Source organism: Staurois parvus, unplaced genomic scaffold (genome assembly GCF_062004578.1).
Source record: "Staurois parvus isolate SC_StPar_1 unplaced genomic scaffold, SC_StPar_1.0 ptg002550l, whole genome shotgun sequence".
NCBI lineage: Eukaryota > Metazoa > Chordata > Amphibia > Anura > Ranidae > Staurois > Staurois parvus.
In genome coordinates, this window is record NW_028320346.1 from 17,501 (window position 1) to 37,408 (window position 19,908).

The following is a 19,908-nucleotide window of genomic DNA, read 5'->3' on the forward strand; positions in this document are numbered from 1 at the left end:
TGGAGCGACGTCCTGATCCAGAGAGGGTCTGTGTTGTACCAAATACTTTCCACTTGCTAATAACACTGTTCAACAAATTTTTATTTTTTGTCAGTTTTGGAAACAAAAGGATCCATTTCTTAATGAATTTCACATTCTGAGTTCAAATATAACAATGAAATTTGTCAATTGGCTCTAGTTTTTCTGTAAACGGAAAGTTTTCTACTATAGGCGTAATGACTACATAATGCACAATAATTATATAGATAGATGTCTTTCCACAAATCTAAAGCAAGTGATATTGACTACATAACAAAGCCTAAATGGCATAATATATTGCATAGGATTACCAAGAAAAATTATAGCCATAAGCTAAGTTGAATCATTTTAATACTTAGGATTCTCACTAGTTTTGTCTTCAGTTTGTGTCGGTTTTGCTTCTCTTGGCTTTTCTCTTGTATTCGAGGAAAGGGCTATCTCTTACAACTGCACGTGACTACACGCTTCAGGTTCTTCCTCACTTGACTCAACCACGAAGGATTCTGGTGCTTTAGGAATTGGTAGCCCCTCTCCATGAGGAACTGGACGTATTGCCGATGGAATATTTGGATAGTGCACAGATAACTTTTTCTTCTTATTTAGCCCTTTTACAATTGGAGGCACCATACAAAAGTAACAATTACTAACATGATCTGTTGGCTCTCTCCAAATCATTGGCACAGCGAAAGGCATAGATGCCTTTTTTCCATTCAACCATTGCTCCAGTGCCGTCCCACAAGAATTGCAGCATATATGTGGTGCCCAGCTCTTGTCCTGGTCTCCTATCTTGCAGCCAAAATACAAGTTGTAGGCTTTCTTAATCATTCCTGTTATCCTCCTTTTTTGTGAGATAAAAGTTATTTCACCGCAGATATAGCAGAAATTATCTGCTTTATTCACACAAGTTCGAGGCATTACTGAGTAGCCTATATAAGCATAAAACGAAATGTAAAGACGCTGTCCAACTACAATCAGCTACAGATACTGCAGCTTTTATGCAGTGAAGTGATGCAATTAAAGGCTAATATTGCATCATCTCAGTATACATGACATTTTCTATTGGTCACCAGTATCAATTGTGCAATATGCAGCTGAAGTTGCATCATAATTTTGAATGGCTTACGTCATTAGATGGGTGAATATATCATGGAAACTAGAGCCAATCAACATTTTTTAGGGTCATTTTCGTTTTCAGCACCCCAAAATTATGTAAGATTAGCTAATTTTATGCCCAAAACTTTTTACCTGTTGAACAGTGTAATAGACTTCGCTCTGCTTCTAGGCATTGATAAGGCCTTTGAAATTTTTTTATATCCATCTCCTGACTTATGCCTGTCCACATCTTTATCCTGGCTGACAGTGCCTTGCCACTCATAGTTGATTGTTTGCTTCAGCTGACTGAAATGCTCCAGGAAAGCTCTTTTCATGCTGAGCTAATCACAATGACCCCAGCTGATCACAGTTGAAAGTCAAATGGCTTTGTGTGCCATTGAGAAGGTGATTAGCTACACCTGATTGAGTTTACATTTTTAGAAGGGAGTGATCCTGTTTCCAAATCTGTGATTCTTTTTTTTGTATTTTTTTTTTCCTGACATACTGGTGTTATATCTTTCACTTGGAGTAAATACAGCTGGATAAAACAAAAACTGTGTTTGTCTTCATTTCAGACTGCAAAGCAACAAAATGTGATTATTTTAAAGGGGGGGAGATTATTTTCTATACCCGCTGTATACAGAAGGTAGGAGGGCTGTAATCGAGGCTCACAATGTATACAAAACAAAATGTTTTTTGATGTTCTGTTTCTCTTTTGGTTTTTGATTTCTTTATTTTTTTATTGTACATTTTTTGCTCCTTGTTGGTTCGCAGTTTGTACCTTTTTTTTTCTTATGATAAGCTCAATAAAAAGAATTTAAAAAAAGAAATCTTTAAAGGAAGGCCCAGACATGAAAAAAAGTTAGGGTTTTAGTCAATGCTTTCTGTGATTTCTCTCCTGTTTAGTGCACCTGCCGTAATGACCTACGTGCAACTCGAAAACCTCATTAATAAATGGAGTTTAGAGCTTGAGGATCAAGAGAAGCATTTCCTGCAACAAGCCACACAAGTCAATCTCTGGGACAAGACCCTGATAAGCAATGGGGAGAGAGTGAGTATTTCATATCCTGGAAGGTGTAGGAGGAAAACTCACACACAACTCTGTTCAGTCATCTGACTTTTACATTTCATTCTGGGCAAAGTGATAGTGAATACATCTATGCAATACATATACACTACTGATGGGGGTGATCAGCGACTTTTATAGTGGGACTGTGATCTAAAACAAACTAACGTGGAGGGGGGGACTGACTAACTGCCACTGATATTACCAGTGACACTAATACAGTGATCAGTGATAAATAATTGACGCTGGCTGACTGGGAAGGGGTTAACATCTAAGGTGAACAAAGGGTTAACTGTGGCTGACTGGGAAGGGGTTAACTATGGTGAACATAGGGTTAACTGTGGCTGGCTGGGAAGGGGTTAACTATGGTGAACAAAGGGTTAACTGTGGCTGACTGGGAAGGGGTTAACATCTAAGGTGAACAAAGGGTTAACTGTGGCTGACTGGGAAGAGGTTAACTATGGTGAACAAAGGGTTAACTGTGGCTGGCTGGGAAGAGGTTAACTATGGTGAACAAAGGGTTAACTGTGTGCCTAACCGTGTATAATGTGTGCTCACTTTTACTACAGATATGTTTGTTTTTCTGTAAGAAGCACAGAGATGCCCTCTGTACAGAGCTCTGTGTTGATTGTTGACACAGAGCTATGGGCTGTGATTGGACACAGCTGATCAGCGCTTCCCAGTTGTGAATCATTGGCTGGGACTCGCTGACAGGCTCCCGCTGCGTACAATCACAGTGGGTGGTGGCGGGCGGCGCACATGCACACACCCTTAACCCAGAGCTCTGTGTTGATTGTTGACACAGAGCTATGGGCTGTGATTGGACACAGCTGATCAGCGCTTCCCAGTTGTGAATCATTGGCTGGGACTTGCTGACAGGCTCCCGCTGCGTACAATCACAGTGGGTGGTGGCGGGCGGCGCACATGCACACACCCTAAACCCAGAGCTCTGTGTTGATTGTTGACACAGTGCTATGGGCTGTGATTGGACACAGCTGATCAGCGGATCCCAGTTGTGAATCATTGGCTGGGACTTGCTGACAGGCTCCCGCTGCGTACAATCACAGTGGGTGGTGGCGGGCGGCGCACATGCACACGCCTTAAACCCGAAAGCAGGCAACGATGTTACGGGTACGTCACTTTGCCCGTGCGGACCACCCACCCACAGTACATTGCAGTCGGGCGGTCCACAAGTGGTTAGGGTCCTGAAGAAGGATGGATAGCACTGTTCTTACAGGTACCACGGGCCAAGGATGGAGACACACAGACACACACACTGCTGTCTACTGCTGACTCATTGTAGCCGGAACAGACAGTTGCTACACACTAAACAGCTGGGGTTTAGTGAGCGAAGAAGCTGTTCATTGCTGTGTTCGCTTTAGCCGAACTTTGTAGTGTCACAAGCAAACCGTATCATTGTGACACAATAAAGTGATTCCGAACCTATCCATTGGTATTTAGAAAATGTCTGCAGCCTTTAATATTTTGGAATTACATATGCAACTCTTCCATATAGTTGGCTGTTCTAGTGGACCGCATGTTCAATGTATATGTTCATTTTTCAGATCACTGCATTACATAGAGAGATGGAGAAGGTAAAATTGGATCAGAAAAGGTAATGAATTGTTTTTTTAATCCTGTGTGCCTTCATTTGGCAGTAAATGTTAATATTTTTATTTTTTAAAGTATAACTAAAGGCAAAACTTCTTTTTTTATTTTTTTTTTATTTTGAGACCGTGGAGAAGAATTAGAACCCCTGTCAGGTTTTTATTTCTGTCTGTGCCCCCGTTAAGAAGATTCCCCCTCTCTATTCATTCTGTTTACCATTATCTTTGAAAGTAAAAGAAAATTCCAAATTATGGGTTTTCCCCAGAAAAGTAATAGAGGGGAAATTTTCAAATGGTCCCCAAGGGATTCCCTGAATTTGCAGGGATTTCCTCACTTCCTGTTTGTCTATGGGACAGGAAGTGAAGGGAAATCTCCCCAATGGGATACAGATGGCAAAAAAAATTACATGAAAGGGGTTGTAACCCTCTCTTACTGTATCCAAAATGCAAAAAAAAAAAAAAAAAGTTTTGCCTAGAGTTCTAATTTAACCACTTCAAGTCCGGACACTTTCACCCCCTTCCAGTCCAGGTATCACACTTTGAATGACAATTTCGCGGTCATGCTACACTGTACCCATATGAATTTTTTAGCATTTTTTTGAGACAGATGAAACTTTATTTTGGTGGTATTTATTCACCGCTGGGATTTTTATTGTTTTGCTATATAAATGAAAAAGTCCAAACATTTTGAAAAAAAAAGTGTTTTTCTTACAACATTTTGGAAATAAATAATCTTTCTTCATAAATCTTGGCCAAAATGTATTCAGCTATCTTTTTAGTAAAAGGAAAAAAAAAACCCAAATTAGTTTATAACCAAAAATTTATAATTTTTAAAAAAAAAAGTTTACGTTTTTATTTTATTTTTTATGTTATTATTTATTTATTTTTTTTAACATACTGTCACCCTAGCAGTACAGTGTCACCATAGTGACATTGTACTACTTGTGGGGGGTGATGAAGATAATATATATATATATATATATATATATATATATATATATATATATATATATATATATATATATATACACACACACACACACTGTTTGCTTTCACACCCACTGTAGAAGCAATAATTTTTGTACGCTCGAAAGAGTAGGGCCCTCTAACCCCTCGTGTGCTGTTTGATGATACTGTTCTGTTTCATGTATTGTCCCCCCTCTATTGTACAGCGCTGAGCAAACCCTTTGGCGCTATATAAACTCGATAAATAAATAAATAAATAAATTCTTCCAGCCATTGAGAAATACTGTGAGAGCTGTGATTGGTCACAGCTTGTCACATGGTGCAAGGCTCTTTTGAATGACCCTGTACCATGTGACCTCTGGTTATACACAGATTTCACACGTAGTAAGCAATGATGTCAAGAAGTGACATCTTGTTTACTACTATTCATGTGATCACTGATTGGCCAATCAGTGATCACAAGATCGGGACCTCACACAGAGGTCCCGTACAGCGATCCAGAGGACACAGCAGGCATCGGATCGCGGTGCCGTGCACTCCCAGGGAGCACGCACAGGCAGTGAATGTGGAGGCCGTTTATAAACAGCCACCCGCTCCTGCACTGCTCCCGTCCGGCTGTTTATATACATGGGAACGTGGTTAAGCTTTAGCTCGCTTTATGTCTTACCATTACTATGACCCACCACCAGAAAACATCGGAATATAAATTCTTCTACTCCTGACACGCATGAAGATACCACAAATGTGTGCGGTATTTGTTTCTACCCATAATAAATCACAGAAACAAAAGTGTTCATTTTGTCTACATCAGCTTCCTGGTCATGTGATCACTGTGAAATGCCTGTCATACTGGTTCCAGATCCTCAGTGGAGTGCTGAGGGCGTGTGATTGAATGTGCTGCTGACACCAAACAGAATGTCAATGTTCCCATCGCGCACATTCCTCAGATGGGTTTAGAAGTAGCGCATATTTGCCATGCATGTGTCCATCACATGCCTGATGAAGGGGCCCTGTGTGACTCTGAAAATGTCCTTTTTGTGATGTGATCATTCTTCAGTAAAACGTTTGGACAACATTTGATGACCCATGGCGTGCTGGCAAATATGTGCATTGACTTGACACAAAACCGACATATGTGGCAGCACAGGACGAGGACAACTCTTGTACTGCCACATATATTCATACGGCTGGTGGGCAGGGGTTAACACCGTCCCACTCCAGCCTATAGCAGATTGACGGCCGGGCGGGACACTCGCCGTTGACGTCCTGTCAAAACAAGCCGCGCATCGGCGCGATCTGTCATCGGCTGTGTCCACGGGACACAGCCAATGACATACCACTATACCGACCCGTTGCCAGTGTCGTGTGACCAAGCACAGTAGATCACATGTCAATTGTATACAATGGATGGCTTCCTGTCATGCCATCCAATGTATACAATTCTTTTGTTAGCTGTGACTGATCAAGGCAGTCACCTGATACAGACAGGGCCAATCACAGCCCATCTGTATCATGTGATCAGCTTTGTGCAATCACAGCTCATCACAACAAAAGACTGAATGAATCAGTTTCATTCAGTAAAAAGGAAATACATTGGTATTTGCAATCATAATGTGTTAAAAAAAAAAAAAAAAATCCTGATCCCTCGCCCAGAGTAGTTCAATGTTACTATGGTAACACTGTATTGCTTTGGTCACAGTGTGCTGAAAGCTAAAATAATAAAAAAAAGAAAAAAATTTAATAAAAAATAATAGAAACATTTGAAAAAAAAAATACAAATGCAATTATTATTATTATTATTTTCACCAAAGAAATGTAGCAGAATACATTTTGACCTAAATTTATGAAGACATTTTATTTATTTGCAAAATTTTATAACAGAAATGAAGAAAAGTGCTTTTTTTTTTTTTTATTTCAAAAGTTTAAGTTGTTTTTTGTTTTATTTAGCAAAAAATTTAAAAACTCAGTGGTGATTAAATACCACCAAAAGAAAGCTCTGTTTGTGTGAAAAAAAAAAGTCAAAAAAATTTCATATGAGTACAGTGTTGCATGACCGCCCAATTGTCATTCAAAGTGCGACAGCACTGAAAGCTGAAAATTGGCCTGGGCAGAAAGGGGGTTTAAGTGCCCGCTATTGAAGGGGTTAAACAATGAAGGAAAAAGATTTTTTTTTCATGCATACAAGCATGTTACATTGAAGTCCTTGTGCAGAAAATATCTGTGGTATAGTTACCTTGGGCAACACTTACAATTTTTGGTCATCCTTTTTTTTTAACAACCTCCCACCCTCATATGACATCCTCGGGTTTGTGGAAGTATCTGGTTGATCATCCAGTTAGCAATTTTTTTTTTCTTCAGCCAATTCCCTGTTTTGTAAAATCTATTTTAGCAGCTGATTTGCCACTGGATTGCTTTTACATGCAGCAGGAGGGGCTGTCCTTCCACCTCCTGCTTCCCAACGGCGACACTCCTGTGCAATCGGGGAGCCGTAGAACCAACCTGGTGGCGACACTGGAGCTGGCCGTGGACTATATGGTCCCCGGCCATATCTGTGATCCTTTTTTTTTTTTTTCTTCTTTTTAATCTCATGCTTTCCAGCATAGAGGAGAGATGTGGGGTCTTATAGACCCCAGATCTCTCCATAAAAAGGACCTGTCAAGTCTTATTCCTATTACGAGGGAAGTTTACATTCCTTTTAATAGGAATAAAAGTGATTTAACCACTTCCCGACCGGCTGTTGCATATAAACGGCCGGACGGTGGCAGTGCAGGGTCAGGTGGCTGTTTATAAACGGCCTCCCCGCACCCTGCTTGTGCGCGCTCCCTGGGAGCACGCAGCACCGCGATCCGGTGCCCGCTGTTTCCTCCGGACACAGTGAAACACCGATCGTCGGACGGGACCTCTGTACGAGGTCTGATCATGTGATCACTGATTGGCCAATCAGTGATCACATGAAAAGTAGTAAGCAAGATGTCACTTGTGACATCATTGCTTACTACGTGTGAAATCTGTGAATGATCACAGAGGTCACATGGTACAAGGCTATTCACAACAGCCTTGTACCATGTGACAAGCTGTGACCAATCACAGCTCACTCAGTACTTCTCAATGAGTGCAAGAATGCAGCCAGAGAGAAGGAGAAATGATTGCTTTTTCATCCTATATGGGTGTAAAAGTAATGTGTAAAAAAAAAAAAAAAAAATCTTCATCACCCCCCACTAGTACAGTGTCACCATGGTGATACTGTACTGCTAGGGTGACAGTATGTAAAAAAAAAAAAAAATAATATAAAAATGTAAAAAAAAGTTTAAAAATTGTAGTTTTTGGTTATAAACTAATTTGGATTTATTTTTTTTACTAAAAAGATAACGGAATAAATTTTGGCAAAGATTTATGATGAAATATTATTTATTTACAAAATTTTATTAAAAAAAACACTTTTTTTCAAAATTTTTGGACATTTTCATTTACATAGCAAAAAAAATAAAAATCCCAGCGGTGAATAAATACCACCAAAATAAAGCTTTATCTGTCTCAAAAAAAGGTAAAAAATTCATTTGGGTACAGTGTTGCATGACTGCGCAATTGTCATTCAAAGTGTGATAGCGCTGAAAGCTGAAAATTGCCCTGGACAGAAAGGGGGTAAAAGTGTCCGGACAGGAAGTGGTTAAAGGAAAGTGTAAAAAAAAAAAAAAATTTTTTTAAACGTTCTTGTCCCCTTGTGCTTGCACACAGAAGCTATCGGATATGTAGGTCGGACCCACATATGTAAACGGCGTTCAAACCACACTTGTAAGCTATCGCCGTGAACGTCATAGTGAGAACAATAATTTTAGCGCTAGACCTCCTCGGTAACTCTAAACTGCTAACCTGTAAAAAAAATTTTGAAGCGCCGGTTATGGAGATTTTTAAGTACTGTAGTTTGCCGCCATTTCACAAGTGTGCCCAATTTTAAAGCATGACATGATGGGTATCTATTTACTTAACATAACATTTTTTTTTAGATATTTTCATGAAATTGGGTTATATATTGTTTTTTTTTTTGCATTAAAAAATCCTTAAAGTGTATTTTTTCCTAAAAAAAATGCATTTGAAAAATTGCTGTGCAAACCCCCATGATGTAGAAAATTGCAACGGCCACCATTTTATTCTCTAGAGTCTCTGCTAAAAAATAAATGTATTTATATAACGTTTGGGGGTTCTGAGTAATTTCTAGCACAAAAATGATTTTTACATGTAGGAGAGAAACGCCAGAAATGGCCTGGGTGGGAAGTAGTTATTAATTATTTATATAAATGATATATGTTTTGCATTGTATTGGTATTGTTCTGTCACATGTTCTGTCCCCCTTTGTAATGTACAGCGCTGAGCGAACTATTGGCGCTTTATAAATACTGTATAATAATAATAATAATATAATTCATATTTTTTTTTTTTGTTTCTATTTTGTTTTGTTTGTCCTTTTTAATGCTTATTGTTTTACAAAAAAGTTAACGTGTGTGTGTGTGTGTGTGTGTGTGTGTGTGTGTGTGTGTGTGTGTGTGTGTAAATTTATATATATGTGTTGTGTTAATATGTATGTGTGTGTATATATATATATATATATATCTCATACATATTAACCCACACATATAAATTTGTGTGTGTGTTTTAATGTGAATTTATTTTTTTGTAAAACAAAAATCATTAAAAAGGGCAAACAAAACATAGTTTTGTTTTTTATGATATTTTATTTACTTGTATGTATGTGTGTGTGTGTGTATATATATCTGTATGTATGTGTATATATATATATATATATATGTGTATGTATATGTATGTGTGTGTGTATATATATATATATATATATATATATATATATATATATATATATATATGTGTGTGTATGTATATGTATGTATGTGTATATATATATGTATATGTGTATGTATGTATATGTATGTATGTGTATATATATGTGTGTATATATGTATGTATGTGTATATATGTATGTATGTGTGTGTGTGTATATGTATATATGTGTGTGTGTGTATATGTATGTGTGTGTATATATAATGTCGTTTTTTTTTTTTTTAATTTCATCTCTGTATTTACCTGGAGTTCAGCTTTATTTTGTTCGTTCATTTGCATCCTTTTTTTTTTTTTTCTCTTTTAGACTGGACCAAGGACTAGATTTCATCCTCTCCCAACAGAAAGAACTGGAAGATATCCTGAGCCCTCTGGAAGACTCGGTCAGGGAGCAAAATGGAACCATCTACCTCCAGCATGCAGACGAAGAAAGAGAAAAGACGTAAGATGGAAGGAGAAAGCGTTTTATGTTCAGCAGTATTGCATGTCATAATAAAGAGCTCAGTTTTGAGATTTGTGAATTTAACTGAAAACAAGGATTAGAAATCTAACATGCAAAACGGAGGCTTTACTCTGACAAAGGAGGAGTTGGCAAGCCTTCAAATACATGGGCCTTTGGTCCTCAACCACTTCTGGATCAGTAATGGACTTTCAGTGGTTATACCGGAGTGATGCCTGTGTCCCACCGGGAGTCCCGAGCAACCAGCTGCCGCGTCTCCTGGCTGGCCAGACAGCCGAACAAGGCCGGAATCGTCCTTGATTGGCTCTGCTTTGACCTGACATCACTTCCGGTTCACTCGGAAATGTTCAGCGACATTTTTAAAAATCTGAAAGCATTCTGCAGAATTTCTAGCAAGCTTCTTCTTTTTTTCCCTCCCAACAGTTACAAACTGGCAGAAAACATTGATGCCCAACTGAAGCGAATGTCCCAGGATTTGAAGGATGTCATCGAACATCTGAACACATCTGCTGGACCCGGAGACTCCAGTAACCCGGTTAGAGTTCTATTATCTGTATTCATTTTTTTTTTTTAATCTCTGTAGGACCGTCAGTGTTTTTTTTAGGAAATTTTTAATTTATAGGAAATCCATATTGAGAGTATATGAAGACCAGAGATTGGCCAGGTGACTAGTATTCTTTGGAGAAACATACATGATATCAGTGTTTGTCCAAATGCAAAAAAAAAAAAAAATAGATCTCTCCAATACATGTCCTTTCCCCATGTTTTATGTCTTTAACAATGCTGCAAGTACAGAAATATTCCTGTTGATATGCCAGAAATCCAGTGACCTCCTAAATTCCTGTAGTGAGTTGACACCACTGCTTCTGCTGCACTGAAATCTGAAGCATTGGGGGCATGGCTTGGCAATGGACAGTCCCTCTGAGTACTCCTGCACTTGTCGGCTAACCAGCCCAGACCAGCCTCGCTAGATCGGCCGAAATCGCCAGCAGTGAGCAATCCCAAAGGCAGACCCAGGGGCACTACACTCCACCAGCCGCTGGAGCAGACTCCCTACATCCACGAGCCGCCAGCACTCCTTCCACACATCCAAGATGGCGCCCTCCCATGCAGGCTCTGAGGCTTCGTCACCGGCTCATTCTGCATACTGCTTGGTTGACACTGTTCCTGATCGACACCCAAATTCAAGTCGTGAGGGAGGCCGGGAGGAGCTGCCAAGCACATTGGAGAAGTATTTGGTGCTTCTGCCCACTAAAAGGGATCTAGAGGCTATGTTTAGGAGAATGGAAGACGGCCACAAGAGGGGACATGGTGGCTCTCCGCTCCAGCCTGCAGGGCCTTCGTGATCGCTTGGATACAGTGGAGATGGTGGTCTCGCCTATTTTGACAGCCCAAGGGGAGCACCACTCTGTTTTAGCTGATCATCATGCTCAACTGCAAGCCCTGTGGTCACACATCCACCACCCTGAGGACAGGCATAGGAGAAATAATATTTGCCTTAGGGGCTTGCTTGAGGATCTCCTGCCCACGGTGACTGGAATCTTTAGCATGTTGCTTGACAAACCAGTCGCAAATAAGATCGACCGCGTACATCGGATCCCTGGCTTCTTGTATCCGTCAACCTCGGGATGTCCTCTGCTGGGTGCATTTCTTCAAACAGAGGCCATACTGCTTAAAGCCAGGGCTAATGGAATCGTGAACTTTGATGGCGCTCAAGTCACGTCGTATCCCGACCTGTCTAAGCGACCCTGGCAAAAAAGAAAAGCTCTCCGCCCTCTCACCTGGGCACTACAAGATGCCAGGCTTGCCTATCAATGGGGCTATCAATTCCACCTACAGGTTAAAATGAACGATCGTTCTCATACTCTTTGCACCCCAGCTGTTCTCCTGGCTTTTTCACCAAGGGTCTCGGTGTGCCAATAGTGGAGCTGGAGTCGTGGTCGGATCCCTCGTGTCCTTTATTTCGAAGACCATCCTCTGGTGGGAGATCCCAGTGACTGAGATATGTTCTGCCTGAATGATTGATTGGGTGAGCGCTGTTGCCCCTGGTCTTCACCAATTTTGCTACCTCTTTCGTTGTTTCTTGATCTTCTGGTCCCTTACACAATTTGTGCAGTGAAGGAAATGCGTATTTGCTCCCCTGCTGAGTTTGAATGTTTGCCCACTCACAAAGAAACGATCGGTCTAAAAATCGAATGTTCGGTGTATTGTAACACTGAGAGACAGAATACAACAACAAATTCAGCAGAAATGCGTCTAACAAATGATGACTGATCTGCATGTTTATGAGGGAAATAAGGATTTGATCCCCTATCATGCAGCAGGATTTCTGGCTACCAGGTGTCTTTCATACAGGTAACAAGCTGAGATTAGAAGCAGTCTCTTAAAGGGAGTGCTGCTAATCTCATTGTGTTACCTGTATAAAAGAAAGCTGTCCACAGGAGCAATCAAACCATCAGATTCCAAACTCTCCACCATGGCAAAGACCAAAGAGCTGTCCAAGGATGTCAGGGACAAGATTGTAGACCTACACAAGGCTGGACTGGGCTACCAAACTATGGCCAAGCAGCTTGGTGAGAAGGTGACAACAGTTGGTGCAATCATTCACAAATGGAAGAAACACAAAACAAGTGTCAGTCTCCCTAGGTCTGGTGCACCATGCAAGATCTCACCTCGTGGAGTGTCAATGATCATGAGAACAGGGAGGAATCATCCCAGAACTACACGTGAGGATCTTGTCAATGATCTCCAGGCAGCTGGGACCACAGTCACCAAGAAAACAATTGGTAACACACTAAACCGACAAGGACTGAAATCCTGCAGTGCCCGCAAGGTCCCTCTGCTCAAGAAAGCACATGTCCAGGACCGTCTGAAGTCTGCCACTGAACATCTGAATGATGCCGAGGAGGACTGGAGGGAAGTGTTGTGGTCAGATGAGACCAAAATCCAGCTCTTTGGCATCAACTCAACTCTCCGTGTTTGGAGGAGGAGGAACGCTGCCTATGACCCCAAGAACACCATCCCAACTCTGAAACATGGTGGTGGAAACATTCTGCTTTGGGGGTGTTTTTCTGCTAAGGGGACAGGACAACTGCACCGCATCAAATGGACGGAAGCCCCATCATTGGTGTCAGTGGGAGGAATAGTGCCCCATCATTGGTGTCAGTGGGAGGAATAGTGCTCCATCATTGGTGTCAGTGGGAGGAATAGTGCCCCATCATTGGTGTCAGTGGGAGGAATAGTGCCCCATCATTGGTGTCAGTGGAAGGAATAGTGCCTCATCATTGGTGTCAGGAGGAGGAATAGTGCCCCATCATTGGTGTCAGCGGGAGGAATAGTGCTCCATCATTGGTATCAGTGGGAAGAATAATGCCCCATCATTGGTGTCAGTGGGGGGAATAGTGCTCCATCATTGGTGTCAGTGGAAGGAATAGCGCCCCATCATTGGTGTCAGTGGGAAGAATAGTGCTCCATCATTGGTATCAGTGGGAAGAATAGTGCCCCATCATTGGTATCAGTGGGAGGAATAATGCCCCATCATTGGTGTCAGTGGGAGGAATAATGCCCCATCATTGGTATCAGTGGGAGGAATAGTGCTCCATCATTGGTATCAGTGGGAGGAATAGTGCCCCATCATTGGTGTCAGTGGGAGGAATAGTGCCCCATCATTGGTGTCAGTGGGGGAATAGTGCCCCATCATTGGTGTCAGTGGGGGAATAGTGCCCCATCATTGGTGTCAGTGGGGGAATAGTGCCCCATCATTGGTGTCAGCGGGAGGAATAGTGCCCCATCATTGGTGTCAGTGGGAGGAATAGTGCCTCATCATTGGTGTCAGGAGGAGGAATAGTGCCCCATCATTGGTGTCAGGAGGAGGAATAGTGCCCCATCATTGGTATCACGGGGGCATTAGGGCCCAATTGTTTATATCAGTGAAAGGAAAAATGCCCCATTGCTGGTGCCAGTGAGAGATGGTTCCCCACTGTTGTTCATTGGAAGGAATGGTGCCTCCTTGGTGGTGTTAATGGGAGGAATAGTACCCCAAGGGCTGGCAGAAGGCAAGCAAAGGGCTGCATTTGGCCCACGGGCTGCAGTTTGGAGACCCCTCCTCTAGGGTATCTGCTTTCAGAAAATATCTCATGTTTGGCGATTTTGTGTAATCTTCAGGCCTAAAATTATTTTTTTAAGCGTTTGCAAAAAATGCAAAAACGGCTCACAGATTTTTTTAAACGTTGGCAAAAAACCCACAAAAACAGCTCTGGCAGCAAAAGGGTTAGTAGTGCAGTGAGGAGTGCCGACTCGGAACGCATACACCCTTAGCACCCAACCACAGCTCCATGGATAGGCTGCAGGAAAAGCCAGCAGATCCTGTATGTCACCAATGGGCCTCATGCCTGTGCCGGGGTGCAGAAGTTCAAGGCATGATGGACACACAGTACAGGATAAGCTGGCTACCTCATACGCTGTGCACAAAAAAAGTGGGCTTGAAACATTTTATTTATAATGATCCCACTTAGAACCTTACGTTTTTAAGATAAAAAGGACAATTTTATTTATAATTTAAGTGTTACTAAACCCACAGCAGTACAATCAGTCTGTATTTGCAGTAAAGCATGCTTGTTGTACTCGCTGTGGAACCTAAGGGGTTAATCCTCTGCATTGTGTAAAAAGGATGTTTGATTCTGTCTTCTCTGATCCTCCCCTTTTTCCAGTGTCTCCCAAATATCTCCTGATAGAACAGAGGCTTGGGGGCAAGCTGCACATGCTCAGTTTTCAGTTTGGTGTGTATTGCTAGAGGGTTTTTTTTTTTCCTGGGAGAGTGCATGTGATCAGCTCAGGGCCAATCAGCACTGTCCAGACAGAGATCAAGGGTTCTGCATCCTCTCACAGGAGAATGAAAACTCCTCCTACAAGCTTTAACCAGTGCGACGCTGATAGCAGTCATAAGACTGCTATATACTGCTGATGAGAAAAGCTATTTAGCAGTTTATATTTACTAAAATAATTGCATTTCCATGTTGTGTGTACTGTGGGAGAGCAGATATAGTGAACGCGGGGTCCGGGGAGAGCGGATATAGCGAACGCGGGGTCCGGGGAGAGCGGATATAGCGAACGCGGGGTCCGGGGAGAGCGGATATAGCGAACGCGGGGTCCGGGGAGAGCGGATATAGCGAACGCGGGGTCCGGGGAGAGCGGATATAGCGAACGCGGGGTCCGGGGAGAGCGGATATAGCGAACGCGGGGTCCGGGGAGAGCGGATATAGGGAACGCGGGGTCCGGGGAGAGCGGATATAGGGAACGCGGGGTCCGGGGAGAGCGGATATAGGGAACGCGGGGTCCGGGGAGAGCGGATATAGGGAACGCGGGGTCCGGGGAGAGCGGATATAGCGAACGCGGGGTCCGGGGAGAGCGGATATAGCGAACGCGGGGTCCGGGGAGAGCGGATATAGCGAACGCGGGGTCCGGGGAGAGCGGATATAGCGAACGCGGGGTCCGGGGAGAGCGGATACAGCGAACGCGGGGTCCGGGGAGAGCGGATACAGCGAACGCGGGGTCCGGGGAGAGCGGATACAGCGAACGCGGGGTCCGGGGAGAGCGGATACAGCGAACGCGGGGTCCGGGGAGAGCGGATACAGCGAACGCGGGGTCCGGGGAGAGCGGATACAGCGAACGCGGGGTCCGGGGAGAGCGGATACAGCGAACGCGGGGTCCGGGGAGAGCGGATACAGCGAACGCGGGGTCCGGGGAGAGCGGATACAGCGAACGCGGGGTCCGGGGAGAGCGGATACAGCGAGCGCGGGGTCCGGGGAGAGCGGATACAGCGAGCGCGGGGTCCGGGGAGAGCGGATACAGCGAGCGCGGGGTCCGGGGAGAGCGGATATAGGGAACGCGGGGTCCGGGGAGAGCGGATACAGGGAACGCGGGGTCCGGGGAGAGCGGATACAGGGAACGCGGGGTCCGGGGTTTAGTAACTCTTTAATAAAATACAGTTTTAAATGGACTTTAAATAATATTCTGTTTTCAGCTTCAACAGATCTGTAAAATCCTCAATGCTCACATGGACTCCTTGCAGTGGATTGATCAGAATTCTGGTGAGTGTCTTTTTCTTATTTATTGTTATTTGTAGCCAATGCTGCGTAATAAACGTGTAATAAACGTGGCGCCTATTCTTAACCGGAATGTAACTCATCAATAACCTGATACTTTTGTGTATCAAATAAATCTTCATAAAGTAAATATACAGTACATGAGTTTTCTGGAAGATTTACCCCCCTTCATGACCAGGCCGGTTTGTTTGCTCTACAGCTCTGCACTATTTCAACTGGTAATTGCACGGTCATGCAACACTGTACACAAATGAAATTTATATCATTTTTTACACAAATAGAGCTTTCTTTTGATGGTATTTGATCACCACTGGGTTTTTCATTTTTTACACTAGAAACAAAATCTAAGATTTAAAAAGCAAAAAAAATTTCGCAGAAAACATCCAATAAAAAAATCTAATTTCTTCATAAATGTAGGCCAGTATACACTATATTGTCATAAGTATTGGTCAGTCGGTCGGCCTTTCCACACACATGAACTTTTATGGGCCCCCCCAGTCTTAGGCCGTAGGGTTCAATATTGAGTTGGCCCCGCCCTTTCCACGCACATGACCTATAATGGCCCCCCAGTCTTAGTCCGTAGGGTTCAATATTGAGTTGGCCCCGCCCTTTCCACGCACATGACCTATAATGGCCCCCCAGTCTTAGTCTGTAGGGTTCAATATTGAGTTGGCCCCGCCCTTTGCAGCTATAACAGCTTCAACTCTTCTGGGAAGGCCCCCCACAAGGTTTAGGAGGGTGTCTATGGGAAGGTTGGACCATTCTTCCAGAAGCACATTTGTCAGGTCAGGCACTGATGTCGGGGGAGGAGGCCTGGCTCGCAGTCTCCGCTCTAATTCATCCCAAAGGTGTTCTATGGGGTTGAGGTCAGGACTCTGTGCAGGACAGTCAAGTTCCTCCACCCCAAACTGGCTCCTCCATGTCTTTATGGACCTTGCTTTGTGCACTGCTGTGCAGTCATGTTGGAACAGGAAGGGGCCATCCCCAAACTCTTCCCACAAAGTTGGGAGCATGAAATTGTCCAAAATGTCACCTTAAGAGTTCCCTTCACTGGAACTAGGAGGCCAAGCCCAACCCCTGTAAAACAACCCCACACCATAATCCCCCCTCCACCAAACTTTACACTTGGCACAATGCAGTCAGGCAAGCACCGTTCTCCTGGCAAGCGCCAAACCCAGACACGTCCATCGGATTGCCAGACAGAGAAGCGTGATTTGTCCCTCCAGAGAACACGTCTCCTCTGCTCTAGACTCCAGTGGCGGCGTGCTTTACACCACGGCATCCGACGCTTTGCATTGCAATTGGTGATGTAAGGCTTGGATGCAGCTGCTCGGCCATGGAAACCCATTCCATGAAGCTCTCTACGCACTGTTGTTGGGCTCATCTGAAGGCCACACCAAGTTTGGAGGTCTTTAGCTATTGACTCTGCAGACAGTTGGCGACTTCTGCGCACTGTGCGCTTCAGCATGCGCTGACCCCGCCCTGTCATGTGACGTGGCCTACCACTTGGTGGCTGAGTGGCTGTTTTTTCCAGTTGCTTCCACTTTGTTATAATCCCACTAACAGTTGAGCGTGGAATATTTAGTAGCCAGGAAATGTCACGGATGGACTTATTGCCCAGGTGACCACCTATCACGGGACCACGCTTGGAGTCACTGAGCTCCTGAGAGCGACCCATTCTTTCACCAATGTTTGTAGAAGTCTGCATGCCTAGGGGCTTGATTGTATACACCTGTGTCCATGGAGGGGATTGGAACACTTGAATCACATGATATGGAGGGGATTGGAGCACCTGAATCACGATTGGGAGGGAATTGGAACACCTGAATCTAATGATTGGGAGGGGATTGAAACACCTGAATCCCATGATTGGAACACCTGAATCACGATTGGGAGGGGATTGGAACACCTGAATCTAATGACTGGGAGGGAATTGGAACACCTGAATCACGATTGGAACACCTGAATCTGATTGGGAGGGGATTGGAACACCTGAATCACTTGATTGGGAGGGGATTGGAACACCTGAATCACGTGATTGGGAGGGGATTGGAACACCTGAATCACGTGATTGGGAGGGGATTGGAACACCTGAATCACGTGATTGGGAGGGGATTGGAACACCTGAATCACGTGATTGGGAGGGGATTGGAACACCTGAATCACGTGATTGGGAGGGGATTGGAACACCTGAATCTAATGATTGGGAGGGGATTGGAACACCTGAATCTAATGATTGGGAGGGGATTGGAACACATGAATCTAATGATTGGGAGGGGATTGGAACACATGAATCTAATGATTGGGAGGGGATTGGAACACATGAATCTAATGATTGGGAGGGGATTGGAACACATGAATCTAATGATTGGGAGGGGATTGGAACACCTGAATCTAATGATTGGGAGGGGATTGGAACACCTGAATCTAATGATTGGGAGGGCTGGCCCAATACTTTTAGCAATATAGTGTATCCCTCGGACAAAGTGCATCACTGATCAGGGTAGAGACAATGACGTTGACACTTTACAAGTGATCAACTGTGATTGGACACAGCTGATCACATGGTAAACAAATGCCGGTTCTCAGCACATCACTGACTGCCGATAACCAGCTTTCCTGTGACCGGGACATTTGCATTAATCAGCGCACATCAGTGAAGAAGAAAAATTACTTTTTTTTTTTTTTTTGTACAAAAGTTTATAACCGAAGTGTGGGGGTTTCCCAAAACAAAAAATAAACTCCAGTGGTGATTAAATACCATCAAAGGAAAGCTCTGTCTCAAAAAATGATAAAAATGTAATTTGAATGACAGTTGGACGATCATGCAACAGTGCTGAAAATTGTCCTGGGCAGGAAGTGGTTAACACCCACACATAATTCATCGCTGGGAGTGCGCTGTAGAAGGCGGTCCCACCTCCCGCATGACCGCCACCAATGAGGAGCGCCATTCAGGGGAACAAACCCCGACGGCTATCCTCCTTGAGGGCACCTGGCCTGCTGCATTCATTGATCTGCTTCCATCTTCTGTTCTCCAGCTCTTCTTCAGAGGAAAGTGGAACAGGTGACCAAGGAATGTGAGAATCGAAGGAAGGAACAAGAGCGAGGATTTCCTATTACCTTCGATTAAGCGTCACGAATGTCAGTCTGTAATAATATATCTTGTGCTCAGTTGCTTTTTTGCATTTCATTTTGTTAATAAAGGTTTTGTTCTTCATCCCGACATCTGAATACTTTTTACTACAGACTGACGCTTCGAGGGATGAACCGATTTTGTAGGTTTTTACTACGATCCGGAGAAATTTTATCTTCACTTCCTGTCCTGCTGACATTTTTACCAGACAGGAAGTGAAGGGAACTTTCCACCAGGAACACGGACACAAAAATTTATTCTTTAGTACACGAGTGTTAATCTGGCCAAACTACAAGTCCCATGAGGCATTGCAGGATTGACAGTTACAAGCATGACTCCCAAAGGCAGAGGCATGATGGGACTTGTAGTTTCACAACAGCTGGAGGGCCGCCAGTTTGACACCCCTGCTTTCGTAGAATAGGGGAAGGCTAGAACCCACCAGAGTTTTATTTCTGTCTATATCCCCGATACAGATCTTCCCTCATTTCCTGGCTGATGGAACGGTCAGACAGGAAGTGCGGGGAAAATGCGTGCATCTGCCGCTTTTATTAACCATTTCCTGATGACCTGGCGCATATATGTGGAGTTTAAATGCCAAGCGGCCGCAAATATAT

At 43.6% G+C, this 19,908-nt stretch overlaps 1 protein-coding gene across 1 annotated transcript in view; it reads left to right on the forward strand.

Moving 5' to 3' along the window:
* The window catches only part of LOC149430648 (uncharacterized), a gene marked incomplete at its 5' end in the record, with an annotated part of 31,220 nt that extends 11,836 nt beyond the window's left edge, over nucleotides 1-19,384 (forward strand). Inside the window, 6 exons of the mRNA XM_089666146.1 lie at nucleotides 2,017-2,161; nucleotides 3,742-3,791; nucleotides 9,905-10,039; nucleotides 10,481-10,592; nucleotides 16,080-16,146; nucleotides 19,200-19,384. Coding sequence (XP_089522272.1) covers nucleotides 2,017-2,161; nucleotides 3,742-3,791; nucleotides 9,905-10,039; nucleotides 10,481-10,592; nucleotides 16,080-16,146; nucleotides 19,200-19,291 — 601 coding nt within the window. The remainder of the gene's footprint in view (nucleotides 1-2,016; nucleotides 2,162-3,741; nucleotides 3,792-9,904; nucleotides 10,040-10,480; nucleotides 10,593-16,079; nucleotides 16,147-19,199) is intronic.
* Between the last annotated feature and the right edge of the window lie 524 nt (nucleotides 19,385-19,908).